The sequence below is a fragment of the Chelonia mydas genome, chromosome 24 (assembly GCF_015237465.2).
Source record: "Chelonia mydas isolate rCheMyd1 chromosome 24, rCheMyd1.pri.v2, whole genome shotgun sequence".
NCBI lineage: Eukaryota > Metazoa > Chordata > Testudines > Cheloniidae > Chelonia > Chelonia mydas.
In genome coordinates, this window is record NC_051264.2 from 15,588,770 (window position 1) to 15,610,360 (window position 21,591).

The 21,591-nt window shown below is 55.2% G+C and overlaps 2 protein-coding genes and 1 long non-coding RNA gene across 12 annotated transcripts in view; all 3 read left to right on the top strand.

Moving 5' to 3' along the window:
- LOC114019448 (B-cell receptor CD22-like) overlaps positions 1-21,591 on the top strand; it is a 163,216-nt gene that overhangs the window by 118,607 nt on the left and 23,018 nt on the right. For 9 of the 10 annotated variants that reach the window (XM_037882791.2, XM_043535154.1, XM_043535158.1 and 6 more), the window contains one exon: positions 2,197-2,460. The exons of the other annotated variant lie outside the window; for it this stretch is intronic. In XM_037882791.2, the coding sequence (XP_037738719.1) occupies positions 2,197-2,460 (264 nt within the window). The remainder of the gene's footprint in view (positions 1-2,196; positions 2,461-21,591) is intronic. 10 annotated transcript variants of the gene reach the window in all.
- Positions 1-21,591, top strand: part of LOC102937842 (B-cell receptor CD22) — a 280,912-nt gene that overhangs the window by 72,751 nt on the left and 186,570 nt on the right. The window lies entirely within an intron of this gene.
- Positions 17,034-17,788, top strand: LOC119564095. Its single transcript, XR_005222981.2, has 2 exons — positions 17,034-17,198; positions 17,480-17,788. It is a non-coding gene; the product is annotated as an uncharacterized LOC119564095 (long non-coding RNA).

Consider the following 21,591-nt stretch of genomic DNA (forward strand, 5'->3'; position numbering starts at 1 on the left):
TACCAAGAGTCGCCTACTGGGGAAACTGCTAAATATTTTGTTTCAGCTTCTCTTTCCTCTCCGTGTTTATCTCCCTCGCTCCAAATCTCAGACTCGTTCTGTGATAACAGGAGTTAAAGTGTGTTTGTACCTGGTTCAAGCAAGATTTGTTTTCTTCTCTTTGTATTAAAAATTGTCTCTGAATTCCGTTGGTACAGATCAGATCGTCACCCACCGGTTTGTGTCTGTTTGTTGGTTGGTTTTAGCAGCCTGGGGGAATCAGTGTCTCTTGCGGGATTTGCGGGATCTAAGGTTTTTGTGGCTGGGAGGGGGATGAAAATGCCAAAATCAAAAAAGGGCACTTAGGGCTCTACTCTGAGACCGGATGTGTGGTGCCCCCAACTGGCGGCTGCGCCCCTCTGGGCAGACCCAGCGCTCCCATGTCTCAGATGAAGTTTTGCTGCTCTCCCCCATGGCCACGAGCCCTCATTGCCCCGGCCAGCTGAGCGCCCAGGCTGGGCCATGCCCGCACCCTGGGGGCTGCTCCCCACTCTGCAGCCAGGCGGCGCACCTGGGAGCGCTGCCAGGCCCAAGGCCCCAGCAGGGTTCAATGGCTCCTGACTCCTCCTCTCCTCACAGCCCATCTGTGCCAGCCGTCCCTGGGGCGCCGAATGCAACCGGGACCCTCCCTCACCTGCTCCGTGGGGGCCAACTGCCACCATCGCCCCTCATGGTACGACCGAGATGGCGCACGGCGGAGCCCAGGGCAAACCTCGGGCAGGTCTGGGGAGACCGAGCTGCAAATATCCCCGTCCCAGCTGAATCCTGGCGTGGCTCTGAGATGCCAGGTGGATGGATACAGGGATGAGTGTGACTCTGACCAATCCCAGCCCCTGGGGACAGGTGAGCTCTGCTTCTACACATGGCATGGCTAGAGCGGGGGCGCGGGAGCCAGGACGCCTGGGTTCTATCCCTGACATGGGGGGAGGAGGGACTACTGGTTGGAGTCGGGAATCAGGATTCCTGCCTTCTATCCCCAGTTCTGGGAGGGGGGTGGTCTAGTGTGCTAAAGTGGAGAAGACTTGGTGCCAGGACTCCTGGGTTCTTTCCCCAGCTCAAAAACTCTCACAGGGAGGGACCTGCCCTTTGTTCAGTCCCGGGGCCCCGCTGACAAACTCTCTCCCGACTTTTGCCCTCAGTTGCCCCAAACGTGCATAGGATCGATGTTTCGTGGCTGGCAGGGAAGGCAGCGCCTAGGGGAGGCGACGGTTTTACCCTGCGCTGCCAGGCTGCTGCCCTGCGGCCCGTCGCCAGGTACGTCTGGTCCCGTGGGGACGTGTGGCTGCCAGAAGCTGGGCAGGATTTACATGTTGAGAAGGCAGCCGTCTCTGACGGAGGGAGCTACCTGTGCGGGGTCTGGGTGTCCGGCCCCGGCTGGGGGTATCTGAGCCTCTCTGCGAGGGCTGGTGAGAGCCTCCTCCCTCGCAGCCCCCGATACTCCCCACACAGCATCCTGGAGCAGCCCCATGTACCCCCCACCTTGTACCCCCTACTTCACCCCACCCCGCCCATCTTAGGAGCCCCTGCCTCGTATTGCGCCCCCGCCTCCTAATAACCAGGTTAGCTCAACCCAGTGCTGCTGACTCTGTGCTGGGCCCCCTGCTCCTCTGCATCGCTCCTGTGGCTGGGCCCAGCAGAGAGAAATTCAGTTTGTGTCCCCCCCCCACACCTGCCCCGGGGCCCCAGCCCCCTTTGGGCCACTGCCCATCCCCCCACCTGCCCCAGGGCCCCATTCCACACTGAGCTCGGCCCTGTCCCCTCCCACCTTCCCAGGTGTCCAGCTGCCTCTGTGCCAGGCCCTGCCCCTCCATCTGCCTTGTGTCCCCGGACCCCTCTGAGACAGTCTCTGCCTCCCCCTCAGCTTCCGCAGACCCCCAGCCCCATATGGGCCAGACCCTGTACCACCCCTCACCCGCTCCAGGCCCCCAGCTTGCTCTGGGACAGACCCTCTCCCCTGCAACTGCCTTGGGCTCCCAGACCTTTCTGGGGGACTCCTCCCCCATATCCCCATGCCGCCCTGCCTGTTCTCACCCCCTGGAGCCACATGGGCCAGGCCCTGCCCCTCACCCCCTGCCCTGGATCCCTTCCCCCTCTGGGCCAGGTCCCCCCTCTCTCTCTCTCTCCGTTCACTCCCCGTGTCTCCATCTCGCCCCCCAGACGCCCCCACAGGTGTCCGCGTTACGGCAGCGCCGGGCACCAGCCCGCAGGCAGGGGAATCGGTGACGCTAACGTGCAGTTACACCAGCAGCCTCCCCGCCCCCAACTCCTACACCTGGTACCGGGGCGGCCGGCAGCTGGAGGGATCCCAGCAGGAAATGGTGTTGAAGAACATCACGGCGGAGCAGGCTGGGGAGTATCACTGCCAGGCCGACAATGGGATCGGCCAGTCCCCGTCCCCCCCCCTCACCATCACCGTCCTCTGTAAGTGTCGGGGATGTGAGAAAAGAGACCTCCGGGTTGGGGGAGGGGCTGGGGTTGTGCCTTTGTGCCGTAGGCCCAGCGGGGGAGGGTCATTGTGGCGATCGCGGTGGATCACGAGCTCACCAGGAGCTCCCAGCTCCACGGTGGCCAGCAGGGCTAGCGCCATCCCGGGGTGCAGGAACAGGGCAATCTGGAATCGAGCAGAGAGGGGATTTTACCTCTGGATCTCGCCCTGGTGCAACCACGTCTGGGGTCCTGTGCCCAGTTCTGGGGCCCGCACTCCCAGGAGTTGGTGATCAGCTGGGGAGGGGTCAGAGAAGAGCCATGAGAAGGAGTCAGGGGTTGGAAAACCTGCCCTAGGGTGAGAGACTCCAGGAGCACCGTCTGTTTAGCTGAACCAAGGGAAGGGGAAGGGGTGACGTGAGTCCCGTCTAGAAGATCCTACACGGAGAAGAGAACGTTGATAATGGTCCTGGCGGCCGAGCAGACAGAGATCCAGGGGCTGGAAGCTGAAGCTAGACAAATTCAGACTGGCAATAAGGTGCAAATGTTGAACAGGGAGGAGAATTTGCCATTGAAAGAATGATCTCCGGACGTGGTGGATTCTCCATCCCGGGGAATGTTTAAATCACTCTGGGATGTTTTGCTAAAGGATCGGCTCTTGTTCAAACGGGAATGAATTCAGGGGAGTCCTGTCATTCAAATGGGAATGAATTCAGGGGAGTCCTGAGGCCTGTGTCACCCAGCTGGTCCTTCTGCCCTTAGATTCTATGGATCATCCTTCCCTTGGCCCGTCGCTGCCTTTGCCCGAGGTCTTGGGGAGGATGGCTGTGATTCCTCCAGCCCTTTAATCAAACAGGCAGGGGCTGGACTACATCTCCCATGATGCATCACAGCCACGAATTTCAATGAAGCACCCCTCCCCGCACCAAGAGGGGAGCAGGTGGTGCATCGCAGGAGATGTAGTTTAGCCGGACAGCCCGGCTGACATAGGAGACTGAGAATGTGAGGCACAGGAACTGCAAGTCCCATGATGCACCACACCGAAGGACTCCTATGACACACATGGAAAGATGGGATTTTGTGAGATCTTGGTTTTCATTTAAAAAAAAACAAAATTTCTAGTAAAGCTGGCCAGGAAATGGGTTTTTTTTTCCCAAGTGGGAAAGCTCCACTTTTCATAGAAATGTCAAAAACCGAAATATTTCAATTGAAAATGGCCTGATGGGAGTTGTAGTTTGAGTGCCTTGTGCTTCCATTTTCTTCTGTGGGCCAGGATCTGTAGCCGGACTATATCTCCCATGATGCAACTTAGCGTAGGATTCCTATGATGCACGCCTTTCCCTCACCAAGAGAGGAGCTGGTGGGGCATCATGAGAGATGTAGTCCAGACAGACACCTTGACCTATAGTGGAGAATGAGGCTACAAGGCTCTGAAACTACATCTCCCATGATGCACCCTGGCTATGGATTTCTATGAGGCACCCTTCCCATCACCAAGAGGGGAGATAGTGGTGCATCATGGGAAATGTCATCCAGCTGGGCAGCACAGCCTATAGAGGAGGCTGGGGGTGCTGGGACGGGAGGGCTCCGTGTCTGAGCATCAGGTCTGCTGACTCCAAAGCCACCACGTGTAATGATCCAGCCCCATGCAGCCTCACTGTGGGCTTGTTGCCCGGCTGCCGTCCCTCAGCAAATGGGGTTCGAAAATCTGCTGCAGGATTGATCCAAGAACCCTCCTTTCTCCTTTCCAGCGACCCTCCGTGTTTGGGCTCCCGCGTACATCCTGGGACCTGCAGTTGCGCTTGTCCTTCTGCTGCTGGTGGGGCTGGTCGGCGTCATAGCTTGGAGGTATTTGCGCTTGCTTTGCAAACCGGTGATATCCGCGTCTCGGGTTGTCTGGCCATCCCCAGCTCCTCCCGCCTGGCCTTTGCCGGAGAACCCCGCACAATCCGGGAGTGAGAATTGCAGAGCCAGTTCGGCTGCATGGAAACCCAGTCTGGGGGAGGTGATTGAATGGTGGTGGTTGGGTCCCACACAGATACCTGACACCCGCAGGGGCCTGGGAAGGGCTGGGTGGCCTCCTGCTTACACGGCTGGGCTGGTGGTCAGGAGAGCAGGGGTCAAGCCCAGGCAGGAGGTTCTATTTTGTGGGAGCCTTTGGCCCGTTCCTTCCTCTCCTGAACCGAAGCAGATGTCGTTTTGCCTCTGAGCTGTTGGTCTCCTTTATTTGTAGGAAGAGGCGGAGCAAACGCCAGGGACTGAGCAGGGATCCGGTAAGTGCATCTATGGGGCTGTGTAGCCAGACAGCCAGCCCCCCAGCCCTCAAACCAGCATTGCTGGGAACACACTGGAGCCAAAAAAAAAAAAACAGGGCACTCCAGCACAGCCTTTGAAGCTGTGAGAAGCACAGGTGTGCTGCTACAATGTGCCTCTGGGAACATATACAACGATTAGGCTCACAGCAGGCAGAGGCCCTGTGACAGACATGGCTCTTAGCCCCTACTAAATAGCATGATGCACACACAGCAACATCCTAGGTGGGAAAATATTTACCCTAATAAAAGGAATGTCCAGTAGTCGAAACTTATTGTTTCTCTCCCTTGCAAGTGTGAACTACTCTTGCGAGAGCTGGCGTCACCCCGACAGACCAGCCCCAATTTGGCATAGAAAGGAGAAAGAGAATAAAGGAGTACAGAGGTATAAGTAGGGGACCTACAGCACCATGATTTTTGAGTGCTTTTCACTATCTATCTGCTGGCCAGATAAGTGACAGCCTCCCAAGGCTTCTGCAGCTAAGAGGGTCCCTAAGCCTTGTCCCTTATTCGTCTTTCCGCGGAATTGAGTGACCGATCCTGGCTTGGCACCGCTGGAATCGAGAGATGCAAGGAGGGTAAGAAGCACCCACACCTGATCTCCTATCTTTAGTGTACACATATTTTGAAATAGAGCTCTATGCTTTGTTTTTCTTTCTTTGGGATTGTGGCTTCAGTTTTGTAACTTGTTTGTGTGTGTGTAACATCTCTACATTTAAATAAGTGTGCACTAGCAATTTTGTAACCACATGATTAGAATCTAGTTTAATAAATTTTGGTAACCATTGTGCATAAGCCTGACTTGTTTCTCTGGTTTACTGTAAAGCAGCCAACGCAATTAAAGAACCTCAGCCGTTTTGGCTAGAAAGCCTGGCCATTAGGTGAGAGTACTAAGAGTCTAGCGTTGAGTTGTGCCGCCTCCACGGGGCAAACTCTTGGGGCACCTGTCAGTCAATCCTGACTGCCCGCTGCGAAGGAGCTCTGAGCTCTAGCAGTTAAAGTCATGGGTGGTTAGGACCTTGGGGCATCAGTCAGCCTAGCCCGGGCTGCCCGCCGCGAAGGGACAGTGCGTTCTAGCGGTTAAAGTCACGGATGGTATAAAACGGGCATAGCTGGCACCTCACCAAACATCCCTGGCCATCAGCTAACAGATTTGGCGTCACGAACACGATTGTGATATAGGCTGCACTACAGTAACACAATGAAACCAGTCATGATAAACACCACAGAATTCCCTGAGCTAGAGAAAAGTTTGACCCAAGAGGGATGGGGAAATCCTCTGTGGAGCAAAGAACTGCTGGAGAAATATTGGGGAAAACCAGCAGAGATCTGGCAGCATTTCTGTAACTGGAGAACTGCCTGCAAGATGAAGAAAGGGAAAGGAAAAGGTGCTTGTATATGGCTGCTTGCTAACATTTGGCAAGCTGCCTGTAAGGATTATCATAGTCTGGCAATAGAATTTAATAGGCTACAACAGGAAAGGGACACACTGCGCAAGGAATGCCAGAATTTAGATACCAGAGTAAGAACACTGAATAGGGATATGGAACATCTTCAGAAAAGATTACTTCCCTTAATTGAGAAAGAAGGGATAGAACGAAGGGAAAAGCTGGAGACTAAAACACGCAGAATCAACCGGGCTAAAGTTGAGACTGCTCTCTAGCTAGACCCTGAGGAATGGGATGGAGACATTTGGGATTCAGCACATGAGTCCCCCTCCTCTGAGGAGGAAGGTCCCTCTGTAAAATTAAGACCAGCTATCACACATCACAAATCAGAAGAACATGAGGGAAATTTGAGTGGGGCAGAGCTGGATGAAGAAGGGGATGACAATGATCCATCCACCTCTTCAAAAACAAAAAAGGGAGGTAAAAAGGGAAAAGGGAATAAAGCTCCAACACACTTTACCAAAATTACCACCCGCCAATATACTCCCATGGAGTTAAAAACAATCCAGGGAGATTTTGCTAAAAAGCCTGAGGAAGGTATAATAGAGTGGCTGGTCCGCCTCTGGGACACTGGGGGTGGATATATACGCCTGACAGCCCAAGAAACTGAGCGCCTTAACTTAGGTGCAGGAATATTCCTGGAACACTCAGAGGGGAACACCCCTAAAACACTTTGGTCTCTGGCTTGTCGATGGGCAAGAGGAATTTACCCAGCAGACCGAGATGAACCCACAGTAATGCACTGGACCAACATAGATGAGGTAAAAGCAGCTCTATTAACTGTTTTAACTCTATTAACATGGTGTCTGTGTATATAATGTCTTCTGCGATTTCCACAGTATGCATCCGATGAAGTGAGCTGTAGCTCACGAAAGCTCATGCTCAAATAAATTGGTTAGTCTCTAAGGTGCCACAAGTCCTCCTTTTCTTTTTGCGAATACAGACTAACACGGCTGTTACTCTGAAACCTGTCTATTAACTGTGGCTGTCATTAGCATGCTTGGCCAAAACCCTCAAGAGTTAGCCTATGAAAGTCCATGGGAGGGTCAGGTAAAGGTAGATGATCTCAGACCCCTGCTTAAGGGAGCTCCGAGTAACCATAGGGCTATGGCACTGTCCCTTAGATCAGAAGCTGCAGCACATAACAGTACCTTTCGGGCACTGCTAAACCGTCTGGTGTCATACTTTAGAGAATTCGGAGACATCAGAGCACTGACAGGCAAAGCTAAGATGCGTTCCCTTCAGGGAAACAAGGGGGCACCATCTAAAGGACATAAAAACAAGCGAGAGCCAACCCAGGAGGAAAAGGAGCTTAGAGCCAAGTTGTGGAGACAATGTCTGGCTTTAGGTTATCCCAGAGATGTGATAAATGGACTGCCCACAGAGCGGCTAAAATTATTCACCACCTTTAAAAGAGCTGACTGGGAGACAACTAATGCTACTCCCAGTGCACCTCTGCAGCTCTCTCCTCCTTCCCCAGCTGCAGACACCCGGTATACTCCATTGCTGCAGCAACTGCAAGAGTTACCAGAGCAGGGAAACTAGCTTGCGGGGGTCAATCTCCTCTCCCAATAAACCAGCTTAAATCCAAAGAGGAGAAAACAGCAGCAAAAGACCCCCTGATACATGTGTAAGCAGTGTCAGGATGAGCTCCACCCTGACATCTGGTGGTGAGGTGTGGCAAGTTGTGAAAAAAAAACTTCAGGGGCTGATCTCATTTGCATAGGCACACCCACCCCGCCTAGACTGAGGCCATAGCTGCCCAAATGGTCACTTCGGCTGCTGTGGGATCCCCAGTGTCTCTGTTATTGGGGCAGGAAGAATAAATTGTTATTACCCTGATTAGGGGAACTGTGCTTGGAACTGTACTTGGCCTTTTGCTATGATGGAGGGACTCACCATCAACTGAGTAGCACTCGCTAGGCAAGGGTCATGGGTTCCAAAACTGTGTGAATGGAGAGAGACTTGAGACAGGTATTAGTACCTGGTGGTGTGGGCCCCTTTGTGAGGGCCTGAAGCACCAATTGCACCTCTGTCTCTCTCCACTGTGGAATGTCAGAGCTAATTTTGGGTCTATTAAGAGTCTTGCTACAGGCACTGTGCTGCATTCACTTTGGCCTTATGGTGAACCAGCACTAAGGCCCCCACTACTATGAGCTGAAATCACTGAGAGCTGAAATCACCAAGAGCTGAAATCACTGAGCACTGTGTCAAGTAGTGGGGAGCCGGAAGATCTAGACTGCAGTGGTGCTGTTCGTGAGACGGTGAGCTGTGCAGAGCAGAGCTGTTCGTGAGACAGCGAGCTGAGCAGAGCTGTTCGTGAGACGGCGAGCTGAGCAGAGCTGTTCGTGAGACGGCAAGCTGTGCAGAGCGGCGCCGTTCGTGAGACAGCGAGCTGAGCAGAGCTGTTCGTGAGACAGCGAGCTGTGCAGAGCAGAGCCGGTCGTGGTGGAGCGGAGCCGTTCGTGAGACAGCGGCGTGTTCGTGAGACGGCGAGCTGAGCAGAGCTGTTCGTGAGACGGCGAGCTGTGCAAAGCGGAACGGTCGTGGTGGAGCAGAGCCGGTCGTGAGACAGCGGCATGTTCGTGAGACGGCGAGCTGTGCAAAGCGGAGCCGGTCGTGGTGGAGCAGAGCCGTTCGTGAGACAGCGTAGCAGAGCAGAGCCCTGTGGGGCAGTCAGCTTCAGGACACGTAAGGTGCCCCTTACCCCTTTCCCCCACACACAGGCACATTTTAGCCAGACTGGGGGAGTAACACTATGCAGATGAACTTTTGAACTCTGGGGCTGGACCTTTTGGACTTTGGGTGATTTGTGGATTGCTGGACTCAAGAGACGTTTGGGTGCTGGGACTCAAGAACCCGAGGGAAAGGGGCATGCCCCAATTTGCTTGGGGTGGTTTTTTTGCTCATGGGTTGTGTTATGAATCCTGTTGGTGGTGTTTCCCCAACATAATGCCACATTGTTTCTCTCTGTTATTAAAAGGCTTTTTGCTACACTCAGACTATGTGCTTGCGAGAGGGGAAGTATTGCCTCTTGGAGGCGCCCAGGGGGGTGGTATATATTTGTCCCAGGTCACTGGGTGGGGGCTCGAGCCGGTTTGCATTGTGTTATTGGAATGGATCCCCTAGATATTGAACCCGGCCCTTGTTGCTGCCAGCTCTGATGGGCAGAAGGGTTACACATGTAACTGTAAATGACAAACACATTGTTCCTTTCTTAATGGACACAGGGGCTCAAATGTCCATGATTAAGCGAGAAAGTTTTCAGGGCTCGCCACCTACTGGCCGAAAGCAGGTACTTGTTACAGGAGTAAATGGCAGTACCATAACTTACCCATTAGTTAAGATAAAACTGGATATCCCATTGCAACCCCACCATCAGCCCCGAAAATATGAGGTGATTTTGGGCAATGCCAACATACTGGGCATGGACGTTTTAAGAGGAAAGAAGGGAAGGATTAATGGGGAAAGATGGGCTTTTGGAGTCAGTTCTGTTCCTCATGCCACCCACCTGGAAGAGGAAAGCCCTCCCCACTATTCTGTAAACTTACTTAGCAGCGCGCCTGCTCTCCCGCCCTCAACAGTAACAAACATAAAGCAGTATAATGTCCCAGCTGAGGCCATAAGCCCTGTTACTGACCTGATCAAAGATTTGGAACAGCGAGGAATTTTAATTCGTACCCACTCTCACTTTAATTCTCCTGTGTGGCCCATCAAGAAACCAAATGGCAAATGGAGACTCACTATAGACTATAGGAAGCTAAACAGTAACACTGGACCATTAACTGCAGCAGTCCCTAGCATAACAGATATTGTAAACACCATACAAACCTGGGATAAACCCTGGCTAGCAGTATTAGATGTAAAGGACATGTTCTTCATGGTCCCTTTGCAACCAGCTGACCAGGAAAGATTTGCTTTTACTTGGAGAGGTGTACAATACACTTTTACCCGAATGCCACAAGGGTTTAAACACTCACCCACTATTTGCCATGGGGCACTGGCAAAGGTCCTAGATGACCTTATACTGCCACCCAATGTACAAACTGTGCAATACATTGATGACATCTTAATAGGTGGGAAAACCTCAGAAGAGGTACAGGAGGCTATGAATCAAATCAAAGAAGCACTAGAAGCCCTTAATTTAGAGTTACCAGCTGAGAAATGCCAAGGTCCCTCCCAAGAGATAAAATTCTTAGGTACTGTATGGATGGGAGGTAGGAGGTCTGTGCCTAATGACACTGTGCAAGAGCTAAATCAGGCACCCTCCCCTGAAAGTAAAGATCAATTGAGACAGATTTTGGGAACCCTGGGGTTTTGGAGAAAACACGTACCTGGCTTTGCCATTATAGCCAGACCATTGTACAATTTGTTAAAGAAAAGTGCTGCCTGGGAATGGGCTCCTGCCCACGAGGAAGCCCTCAGGCAACTGATAGGGGAGATACACACCTATCAGGCTCTGGGTCCCAGACATCCTGAAGCCCCATTCCATTTGTACCTAACTGTGGGAGCCACTGGAATGTCTTATGCTCTCTGGCAAGAAAGTGACACTGCTCCCAGACGACCAATTCAGTTTGGTTCCAAGTCATGGCAAGGGTCACAGGCTAACTACACGCCTCATGAGAAGGTGCTTCTGGCAGCTTACACAGCCTTGAGAGAAACTGAGGAATTAACTCAGGATAAGGACATCACAATTCACACTCCTCTTCCAATCATTAAACCTATATTGGAAGGGAAAGAGTTACCACCTGGTGTAGCACAAAAAATGACTGTCCAAAGATGGGCACTTTACATACACCACAGGGTAGGTAGTGCAGACACTGCACAAAACCCCACTATGATTCAGGAATCCCTATGGAAAATAGGAATGCCTGATGAATACCGCCTACCTCCACAGCAGTCTCCCACTAAGGATGCTGCCCCATTTGATCCTTCTAAGCCTGAGGGAGTATGGTTCACTGATGGCAGTGCCAGGCTGGTTAAAGGAAAATGGAAGGGAAAAGCTGCAGCAGTGCCTGCAGACACCTCTGCAGCACCCCTAACTGCTGAAATTGATGGGTCAGCACAACTTGCAGAATTGGCTGCAATTAAACTGGCCTGTGAAGCAGGAGCCACCGCAGTATATACGGACTCCTATGCGGTATGGGCAGGTGCCACTCAGTGGATCACTAACTGGAAGAATAACCACTGGGAAATAGGAGGTAAACCAGTATGGGGACTGGAATACTGGAAGTGGTTATATCAGCATGCCCTGCAACAACCCCTGTCTATAGGACATGTCTCAGCTCATCAGAGGAATAACACCCCAGCTGCACAGTTAAACAATTTAGCCGATGCAGCTGCCCAGCTCTTTACCACACAAGTAGAATGGGAACGCTTATATTCGTGGTTACATGATAATTTAGGACACATAGGAAGTGATGAGTTAGTGCGGCAAGCACATATCAGGGGGTGGCCTATCACCCACAGACAGGCTAGAGACCTGGTGCAAGCCTGCGCTATTTGTGCTGAGACTAGAAAACATATAGCAGAAGGACAAAGGTTTGCCAGGCTAAGAGATGGAAAAACACTATGGGCAACCTGGCAGGTCGATTATGTCGGACCACTGCCCACTACAAGGCAGAGGTGGAAATACATCTTGACTGGGGTAGAAATTGTTTCAGGGATTGGTTTTGCATATCCAACCCGATTGGCAACAGGGTTGTCCACAATTATGGGACTAAACCGCTTAACAGCAATTGTCCCAATGCCTCAAGAAATCCAATCAGATAATGGTTCGCATTTTAAGAATAAACTTGTAAGGGAATGGACCCTTAACCATGGAGTCCAATGGACCTTCCACCTTCCATATCGACCTCAATCTAATGGCATGGTCGAGCGCTGGAATGGGTTGCTAAAGAATCACTTGAAGTCTACTGATGGCACATGGGGAGACAGACTGGACGAAGTGGTGCAGAGATTAAACAACAGACAGACTCCTACAGGAAGTCCAATCAGCAGGGGATTCTTCCCTACAGGGAAAGCTATCTCCCCTGCCAGAACACCACTGCACAGTTCCAAGTATGCTCCCGGAGACACTGTTGTGATTAAACACCCAGCCCTGGGTATAGGGTTAGGTATAACTGAGCTCGAGATGGCAATAGCAAACGTTTCTGGACAATTGGAAATTGCTCTTAATCATACTGCTGATGCATTAGGGCTTTTAAATGAACAACTTCAGTCTGTGGCCCGATATGCTCTGCAGAACAGAATAGCACTAGACGCTACCCTAGCCCAGCAAGGAGGAGTGTGTGCTGTCATCAACCAATCTTGTTGTTTTTATGTAAATCATTCAGGGCAAATAGAGCAAGATGTGGTTGCTATTAAAGGTGCAGTTAAAATTTTACATGCAGTGGCTGAGAATGGACAAACCTCATGGATGCAATGGTTAGCTTAACACTTGGGATTTTCCCTCTCCCCGTTTTTACATTCAGTTGTAAATACTGTTTCAACCATTTTCATTATTGTAATTGTTTTTTGTGTAACTTTATGTATTATGAAGCGTTTGATTCAAACTGCTCTTTCCTCCACACAAATCAGATACCTAGAGCTAAAAAGGGATCCTAACCAATTCCACGAACGCTCATCCTCTAATTTGGTTGTTGGGTATTTCTAGATTTCCCCAAGGAGGGCAAGAGGTGCTGGCATCACCGCCACCTTGCAATCTGGGATGTAGTGTGGTGCATCAGGGGGTGGAATGTAGCCAGACAGCCAGCCCCCCCGCCCCAGACCAGCATTGCTGGGAACACACTGGAGCCAAAAAAAAAACAACAGGGCACTCCAGCACAGCCTTTGAAGCTGTGAGAAGCACAGGTGTGCTGCTACAATGTGCCTCTGGGAACATATACAACGATTAGGCTCACAGCAGGCAGAGGCGCTGTGACAGACATGGCTCTTAGCCCCTACTAAATAGCATGATGCACACACAGCAACATCCTAGGTGGGAAAATATTTACCCTAATAAAAGGAATGTCCAGTAGTCGAAACTTATTGTTTCTCTCCCTTGCAAGTGTAAACTATTCTTGCGAGAGCTGGCGTCGCCCAGGCAGACCAGCCCCAATTTGGCATAAGAAAGGAGAAAGAGAATAAAGGAGTACAGAGGTATAAGTAGGGGACCTACAGCACCATGATTTTTGAGTGCTTTTCACTATCTATCTGCTGGTCAGATAAGTGACAGCCTCCCAAGGCTTCTGCAGCTAAGAGGGTCCCTAAGCCTTGTCCCTTATTCGTCTTTCCGCGGAATTGAGTGACCGATCCTGGCTTGGCACCGCTGGAATCGAGAGATGCAAGGAGGGTAAGAAGCACCCACACCTGATCTCCTATCTTTAGTGTACACATATTTTGAAATAGAGCTCTATGCTTTGTTTTTCTTTCTTTGGGATTGTGGCTTCAGTTTTGTAACTTGTTTGTGTGTGTGTAACATCTCTACATTTAAATAAGTAGGCACTAGCGATTTTGTAACCACATGATTAGAATCTAGTTTAATAAATTTTGGTAACCATTGTGCATAAGCCTGACTTGTTTCTCTGGTTTACTGTAAAGCAGCCAACACAATTAAAGAACCTCAGCCGTTTTGGCTATAAAGCCTGGCCATTAGGTCAGAGTACTAAGAGCCTAGCGTTGAGTTGTGCCGCCTCCACGGGGCAAACTCTTGGGGCACCTGTCAGTCAATCCTGGCTGCCCGCTGCGAAGGAGCTCTGAGCTCTAGCAGTTAAAGTCACGGGTGTTTAGGACCTTGGGGCATCCGTCAGCCTAGCCCGGGCTGCCCGCCGTGAAGGGACAGTGCGTCCTAGCGGTTAAAGTCACGGATGGTATAAAACGGGCATAGCTGGCACCTCACCAAACATCCCTGGCCATCGGCTAACAGGCTGGGAGCCAGGACACCTGGGTTCTTTCCCTAGCTCTGGGAGAGCAGTGGGGTCTAGTGGGCAAGAGCAAGAGGTGCTGGGAGCCAGGATGCCTGGGTTCTATCCCCAGCTCTGCTGCTGACTCACTGCGTGACTTTAGACGAGCTCTGTCCCTCACTTTCCCCCTCCATAAAACAGGATTATAAAATCCCCCCCCGAGCAGGACAGAAGCTTTTTCCAATCTTACTTCTGCCTGCCTTGCAGGACCAGCCCCCGAGGTAACAGCAGGGCCTGGCTCTGGTCCAGGGTCGCCCAGAGGCTTCAGAGGGTCTGGGGCAAAGCCATTTTGGGGGCCCTATAATTAATTAAGCGCCTTTTTAATTTTTACTCCCCCGGCGGCGCTCCGGGTCTTCGGTGGAGCGAGTGAGGGACACGCCGCCGAAAACCCAGAGCGCCGCCCTCGTCCGTAAAAGCGCCGCAGCGGGTGGCCCTCCCTTACCCATAATGGGATCTGTCCAAGTCGGGGTTGGGGCCGGGGCTGGGACTGGGGTCAGAGCTGTGGCTGCCGTGGAGGGGGGCTGGGTGGCGCTCCCTCCCTGCCCGCCATGGGGGCTGGCTCGAGCCTTGCCGTGCCACCCCGAAATTTCCTCCATGCCCTCCTAGGGTGGTGTGCCCCACAGTTTGGGGACCGCTGGTCTAGAAGGGAAAGGCCGTGTGTACCCTTCCCTGCCCCCACCACCCCAAGGCAGCTTGTCCTCCGCTCTGGGGCTGGATTGGAGCCAGTGCCCACTAGAGAGGAAAGGCCCCATTCCCCAAGTCCATGATTCATGTCAGGTCTGGGTGCTTTAGCCCAGGGGTCCATCCCCAGCCACTCACCCACAGGGGTTGTACGCTGTTGACCGATGCAGCCTGTCCAATCCCCAGCCCCGGCGCTGCAGCCGACCCAATGCTAGCGACCCAAATGCCCTCGCGCCATCCCCAGCCCCCGTAACGTTCTCTCTTTCTGTGGCAGCGCGCCCACCGAGGTGTTTCCGGGCTCTTCGGATGGCACCGGGCAATCCCACATCTACAGCCAGCCCATGAACATGGGAAAAATATTGCAGGTGAGTGATTCATTCCTCCTTTATACGAGGCCCAGGACTCCTGGGTTCGATCTCTGGCTCCATGAGGGGAGGAGAGTGGAGTCTAGTGGTTAGAATAGGGGGGCCAGGAGCCAGGACTTTTGGGTTCTCTCCCCAGCTCTGGGAGGGGAGTGGGGTCTCGTGGCTAGAGCGACGACTACGAGTCTTTAGTCTGTTCCTTCAAGGAAGCCCACGACTTTCCTTCTTACCCATCACGTTCACACTGATAAATCATCCACTTCTCCTCCTCCTGCTTCTTCCTGGGGTTCGAGAGGATCACTCTCAGCACGTAGGAGCCGTTCTCGCTGGCCCGCAGGTCACACCGCTGCAGGCTGCAATCTCTCTCCAGGTCCCCCAGGAACCTCACGCACCCTGCAAAGGCCGGGCTGATGGCGGCGTTGTGTTTATAGAGGACGGTGTCACTGAAATCTTTCTTCTCAGGGTCATAGCCAGGGTTCAGGTACCAGGCCAGGGAGTTGATGGTTGGGTTGTTTGGCCTTCTGGGGTTCAGGAGGCAGGATTTATAAGGGCACGGGATGGACAGACAGGCCCCCGTCCAAGCGATCAGGGACGTGGGCACCTCGGCGGGTTGGTCTCAGTGACACAGGAAGCCTGGAAGCAGCAGAGTGACTGAGATGGCAGCGAGGCGCAGGCTGGCCGGGCGCTTCCGGTGCTGAACTGGGACTCAGGAGATTGGGGTTTGATTCCAAGCACTAAACTCCCTGTTCAGCTCATGGTGTGCCTCTATGCCTCAGTTTCCCCATCTGCACAATGAAGAGAACCCAGGAATCCTGAATCCCGACACAACCTTCCCAACCCCCTATCACTGGATCCCATCACTCTGATGCAAGTGGAGTAAATCTCACAGAGGAAAACCTTCCTCTGAGCTTGTGACCCCCCAGCCGGGTCTCCCCTCCCTTCTCCCCTGCCCCCAGGGCTCTGTGGGTGTGAAGGAGCCAGACCTTCAGGGCGAGGCAAAGGGGCCTTACCCGGGAGGAACAGCAGCCAGAGGAGAGACCTCATGGTGACCCCGGGCAGCCGTGTCGCTGGGGAGCAGAGGAAAGAGCAAAGGGCTGGTTGGTTCCTGTGATGACCCAGAGCAACATCAACCACCCGCAGCGGAGAGACCAGCTGGAGGGGGGACTGCAGGGAACCCCCTACGTGCTCTAACCACTAGACCCCCCTCCCCTCCCAGGGTTGAGAGAGAACCCAGGTGTCCTGGCTGCCGGCCCCCTGCTCTAACACACTAGCTGCCGGATGGTTTGTCACGCATGGCGCGGTGCCAGGGGCCTCACATTAAATAGGGGAGGCAGCTGAACGCAGGACAACTGTTGCCCACCCCGCTGGGCAGGGAGGTTATTACAGGTCTTGGTGCCCAGAGCGGGGACATTGAGCTTCCTTTGGGAAAACTCCAGCGGGAACCATCCCTCTCCTGACCATCGATCCAAGGGGGCCCCAGCAGCCCCTCGCCCTGTGTGGGAGGCTGCGAGTACGTGTGTAGCTCTCACTGGTGCATGGATCGCTCTTGGAGTTGGATACGCGGGGACAGTCGTCACTTAGCTGGTGACTTTAATCCAGTTGAGAAGAGACAGGGGACCTTGTTCCCGCGACTGTCTGTGTTACTGGCATTCACTTCAAATAAAAATAAAGGCTACAGGGGTGGGGGGGCTGGTGGTTTGGGGGGCTCATGAGACACTTGTGGGCATCCAGGGGCTGGTGATTTGGGGTGGCTGGTGGGAGACACTAGGGCAATATTCAGGGGGCTGGTGGTGTGGGGGGCTCGTCGGAGACATTTGGGGGGAGTCAAGGGGTGGGAAGCCGGTGGTTTAGGGGGGGCTGGTGGGAGACACTTGGGGGATTCAGGAGGCTGGAGATTTCGGGGACCCAGATCTAACAACAGAAACTATTTTCCCTTTCCCACGAGGCGCTGAGCTTTCCCGCAGGCCAGAGACGGAGTCACCCTATGAGGTGAGCGCAGGGTCTGTTACCCTCCCCCCACCCCCGGGCCTCTCTGCCCCCTGCTGGCTGGAGTGTGTCTGCAGCTTCAGCCTCCCCACCCCCCGCACTGCAAATCTCTGCCCCCTGCTGGGTGGAACCGGTGCTGCCTAAGTGTGTGTGTCAGACCCCGTCCTGCTACCGGTTTAGGGGAGATTCCCCCAGCCACAGAGTGTCCGGTCTTGGCAGCACCCACCCCCTGGCCTGGGGCCCATTGAGCAGGGATCTCACTGGCTCTCTGTTTGGGCCTACAGGAACTCCAAGGACGGACCCAGGATATTTACAGCGAGTTGGTCTATCCCCAAGCTGGTTCCCACAAAGCTCCGCTGAAATTCTGACCAGCCTGGGACCCCTCTGCACGGCCGGGACCTTAAACACAAAGAGAAGCCATCGCTCAATGGGGGCAGATCCCAGCGGGGTCCACAAGCGCCGGCTTTCCATTGTGCCGGGGGGTGCTCAAGCCCTGGCTCTGTCCCAGGCCCCATCCCCACGCCACCCCTTCCCTCTTGTCCCAGGCCCCATCCCCACGCCACCCCTTCCCTCAAGGCCACACCCCTGCCCTGCTCCCACCACATCTCTTCCCACCCCCGAGTGTGCTGCGTCCTCGCTCCTCTCCCCTGTGCCCTGGTGGGCAGGAAGAGCGGGGAGGGAGGGGGAAGCACTGGTGGGGGGCTGCCGGAGGGTGCTCGACGCCTATGCTGGGGTCAAGCGGCCGTAGCTCCATTGAATTAATGGGGCCAGACCCCCAGCTGGGGTGACGTGGCCATCACTCTACTGGAGAACTCGACTGGGAATAAATAGCTCCGCAATGCAGGGATTGGGTAATTCTTTTTCGAGGTCAACTTTAGAAAAAATAGTGGAAATCCCGAGACAAAAAACAGCGGTTAACCTGGGGTTAAAGGTGAGACGTGCTGAGCAATTCCCAGGAGGAAAGGAGAGGGGAACAAGGGAGATTTCAAATCCCAAAGAGGAGACAGGCAGGAAATTCCAGGGTCAAGTCAAAGTTAGGAGAACCCGGCAGCTGGGGGACGAGCAGCGGGCGTGAGCTTGGTTCAGAGGGTTTTCCCAGCTCCTCGAGGAGGGTGAACACAGGCTGGGGCGTTGACGGTGGAGTCTCATGGGGTTCAGGGTCCTGGCAGCGCAGAGGGCACCACGGCCCGCAGGGACCTCGGCCGGGCTCTGTTACAATAGTCCTCAGGCTGTTCGAATAGTCTCCAGGATTGTCCGAGGGGCTGGCAGTATCCCCGGAGCGCAGGATTTCCTGCTGGGGATACAGAAAGACACACAGTGGGAAAGAGGGTCTGAAGACCAGTGATCACACCCCCAGGTTGAGGTGTGTGTGTGTCTGCCCCATGGGCAGTCGGGCGATGAGCGGTTGGATCAGGGGCCGGGCAGCAGGGACTCCTGGGTTCTATCCCCAGCTCTGGGGTGGGAGAGGGGTCCAGTGGGTTAGAGCATGGGGGTTGGGAGCCAGGACTCCTGGCTTCTGTCCGTGGCTGGGGGAGGGACAAGAGTGGCTGGTCCAGGACATCTGCTGATGGAGGCGGGAAGGGCTGGGCCAGGAGAGGGGCCAATAGACAGAACCAGGGACGGTGTTTTTCTTTCTGGCCACATTTCAGCCAGCGGTTTCCCAGGGTCGGGAAAGGGGGACAGGCCCGCCAGGGCGAAACCCAAACCCTCGTGGTCAACACTGTCCTGGGACCAGACCGCAGCCCCGCAGTGCTAAGGAACCGACAGCCCAGGCCAGGCAGACCCTCACTGTAATTCTGTCTGTGCCCACCTGGGGGGGGACGTGGAGCCAGAGAAGGGCCCCTCTGTTTGGAATGGGGCTTCGGTTACAGGTAGGATGGTATATTCCACCCCACCCCCGTGCCGAGGCCACGATCGCCCCCTATTGTCTGGGCCCCAGGCTGATTGCGGGTCCAGGCTGAGCTATCCTGAGCAATTAGTGACCTTTCTATTCCCCTGAGGCACAGCGCCCCCTAGTGCCATGCTGGGGCATTGGGGCCAGTCCTGACTGTCAGGGGAGAGCCCCCCCTGCTCCCTGCCCATCTCCCATCCGTGCCCAGATCGTGCCCGCCCCTGCTTAGCCAGAGAGAGGAAAGTGAAAGGACTCAGACGTTGCTAAACAACCCCCTGCACCTGCAGCGAAAGGGGGAAGTTTAGAGCTGCCCTTCAAGGTGTTCTGGGGCCTGCCCCCCAAGCTCGCCCCCCAAGGGGACCCACAGAAATCTCACCCCTCCTCACCCCATCAGATGCCACTTCCCCATTCGCCCTCCAAAGCCGCTGGACTGATTGCTCAGCTCCCCCCAGCCAGATCAGCTGCCGGAGCCACGACTGCAGGACGCGCTATAAGGTAATTGCACCTTCCCCTGTTGATGGGAGTTGGGGCTAGTGGTTAGAGGGGAGGCTGGGAGCCAGGACTCCTGGGTTCTTCGAGGGTTGAGGCTAGAAGGCGACAATGGTACCCCCAGCCGATTCTCAGATCTACCGTCATTTTCAGAGTCAGCTGGAGCTGTGGGTGCTCTGACCAGATGTGAGGAGCTCTGTGTGTCCCACGTCTGGTTGGTCAATTGCCCCCCACCCCGCCAATCTATAGGTCTCTGCTTCCGGGGGCCGTGAACTGTCCCTGGCACTTTGGGTCACTGTGCTGCAGGGGAGGGGCTCGCCCCTGGCAGTCAGGGCTGGCGCCGATGCCCCAGGCAGGCGCTAGGGGGCGCTGTGCTGCAGGGTGGAGGCTCTCCCGGGCACTCAGGTCCGGCCCCCAAGCCCAAGGGCTGCGTTCGGGTTGCTGTGTTTCGGGGAGCAGGGTGGGGGCTCTCCCTGGCAGTCAGAGCTGGCGCCGATGCCCCAGAGCAGCACTAGGGGGCGCTGTGCTGCAGGGTGGGGGTCCTTGGAAGCGACACCCTGCAGAGGGGGGCCCGGTCGGCTGATTACCTCCCCCTGGAGACTGGAGAGCAAAGGTCTGAGACCGTTACGTGCTGCTCATCTCGGGGGCAAACCCCAGGGCTGGGGCGTGCAGGACGGACCCCTCCCGCAGGCTGAGGGGGGAGCAGGAGGGGGGATCTCTGGGGAGCTTTGGAGCACACAGGGTGGTTCTCGGATTGCTTCAGGGGTGTTTCCCCCGTAACGCTCGCACCGTGGGGCTCACGCTGCTTGCGAAGAACAGCTGGGGGGCAACTTACCTGCGGCCGTTCCGCGGGCGGGGGGAGGCCGTCCGGCTGGCTGGGGGTGTCCCAGAGTCGGCAGGCAGCTGCGCAGCCGGGAATAATCCCGGGGAGGAGGGAGAGAGACACAGATCTTGGCCCAAGATGTCTGGGAAGTGGGAGTCGCAGAGGGACCGTGGAGGGGGATACAGGGGCAGGGCCCTGCCTTTGTCATCGCAGTCTCCCCTGGCCGTCAGGGCTGGCCCAATGCCCCAGGCAGCGCTAGGGTGTACTGGGCTGCTGCGGTTAGGGTGGAGGCGCTAGGGGGCGCTGTGCTGCAGGGGAGCAGTGTGGGGGAGCTAGGGGGCGCTGTGCTTCAGGGGCGGGGGTGGAGGCCCTCGGGGGCGCTGTGGTGGGGGGGCAGGGTGGGGGCGCGAGAGGGCGCTGTGCTGCAGGGGTCAGGGTGGAGGCGCTAGAGGGCACTGTGCTGCAGGGGGCGAGGTGGAGGCTCTAGGGGGCGCTGTGGTGGGGGGGCAGGGTGGGGGCGTTAGGGGGCGCTGTGGTGCAGGGGGTCGGGTGGAGGCTCTGGGGGCGCTGTGCTGCAGGGACAGGGCAGGGATGGTCAATGGCGCTTTTCACACCGCGGCTGCTCCCCCAGGTCCTCCACCGACCTTGGTTTGCTCAAAGCCCAGAGGAAGGGGCAGCGTCTCTGTGACAAAACTACCCCGGCCGAGGCCCAGCCAGTGGCCCTTGACGCGGGACAAACAGCTGCTCTGGCGCCCTGCGCTGCTCAGCAGCGGGGGAGGGGCGTTCTCAGGGCTCTTCGTCCCCCGTCCCCCAAGTGGGAAATCAAATGCAAGGAGCAGCCGGGGCCTTTGACTCTGGACTGCGCCATGCCCGGCCTGCGGCGATGCACACAGCCTAACAGCAGGCGTGCCTCTGGGTTCCCATTGTGCAGCTGGGAAACTGAGGCACGGGGGTGAATCGGAGGCCCTCATACACAAGTGGGCTCAGAGTTCTGGGCTCTTCTGCTACTCTAACCACTAGACTCCACTCCACCCAGAGCCACGGATAGAACCCAGGAGTCCTGGCTCCCAGCCCCCACAACCTCATTGAATAGAGGCATCCGGTCTTAGCTCCCGGATGGGGTTGGGGTTGGGGTGTGACTCTTCCTCTAGCGACCTTCTGTGTGTGTACGTGAAAGTGTCACACCCCTTTTC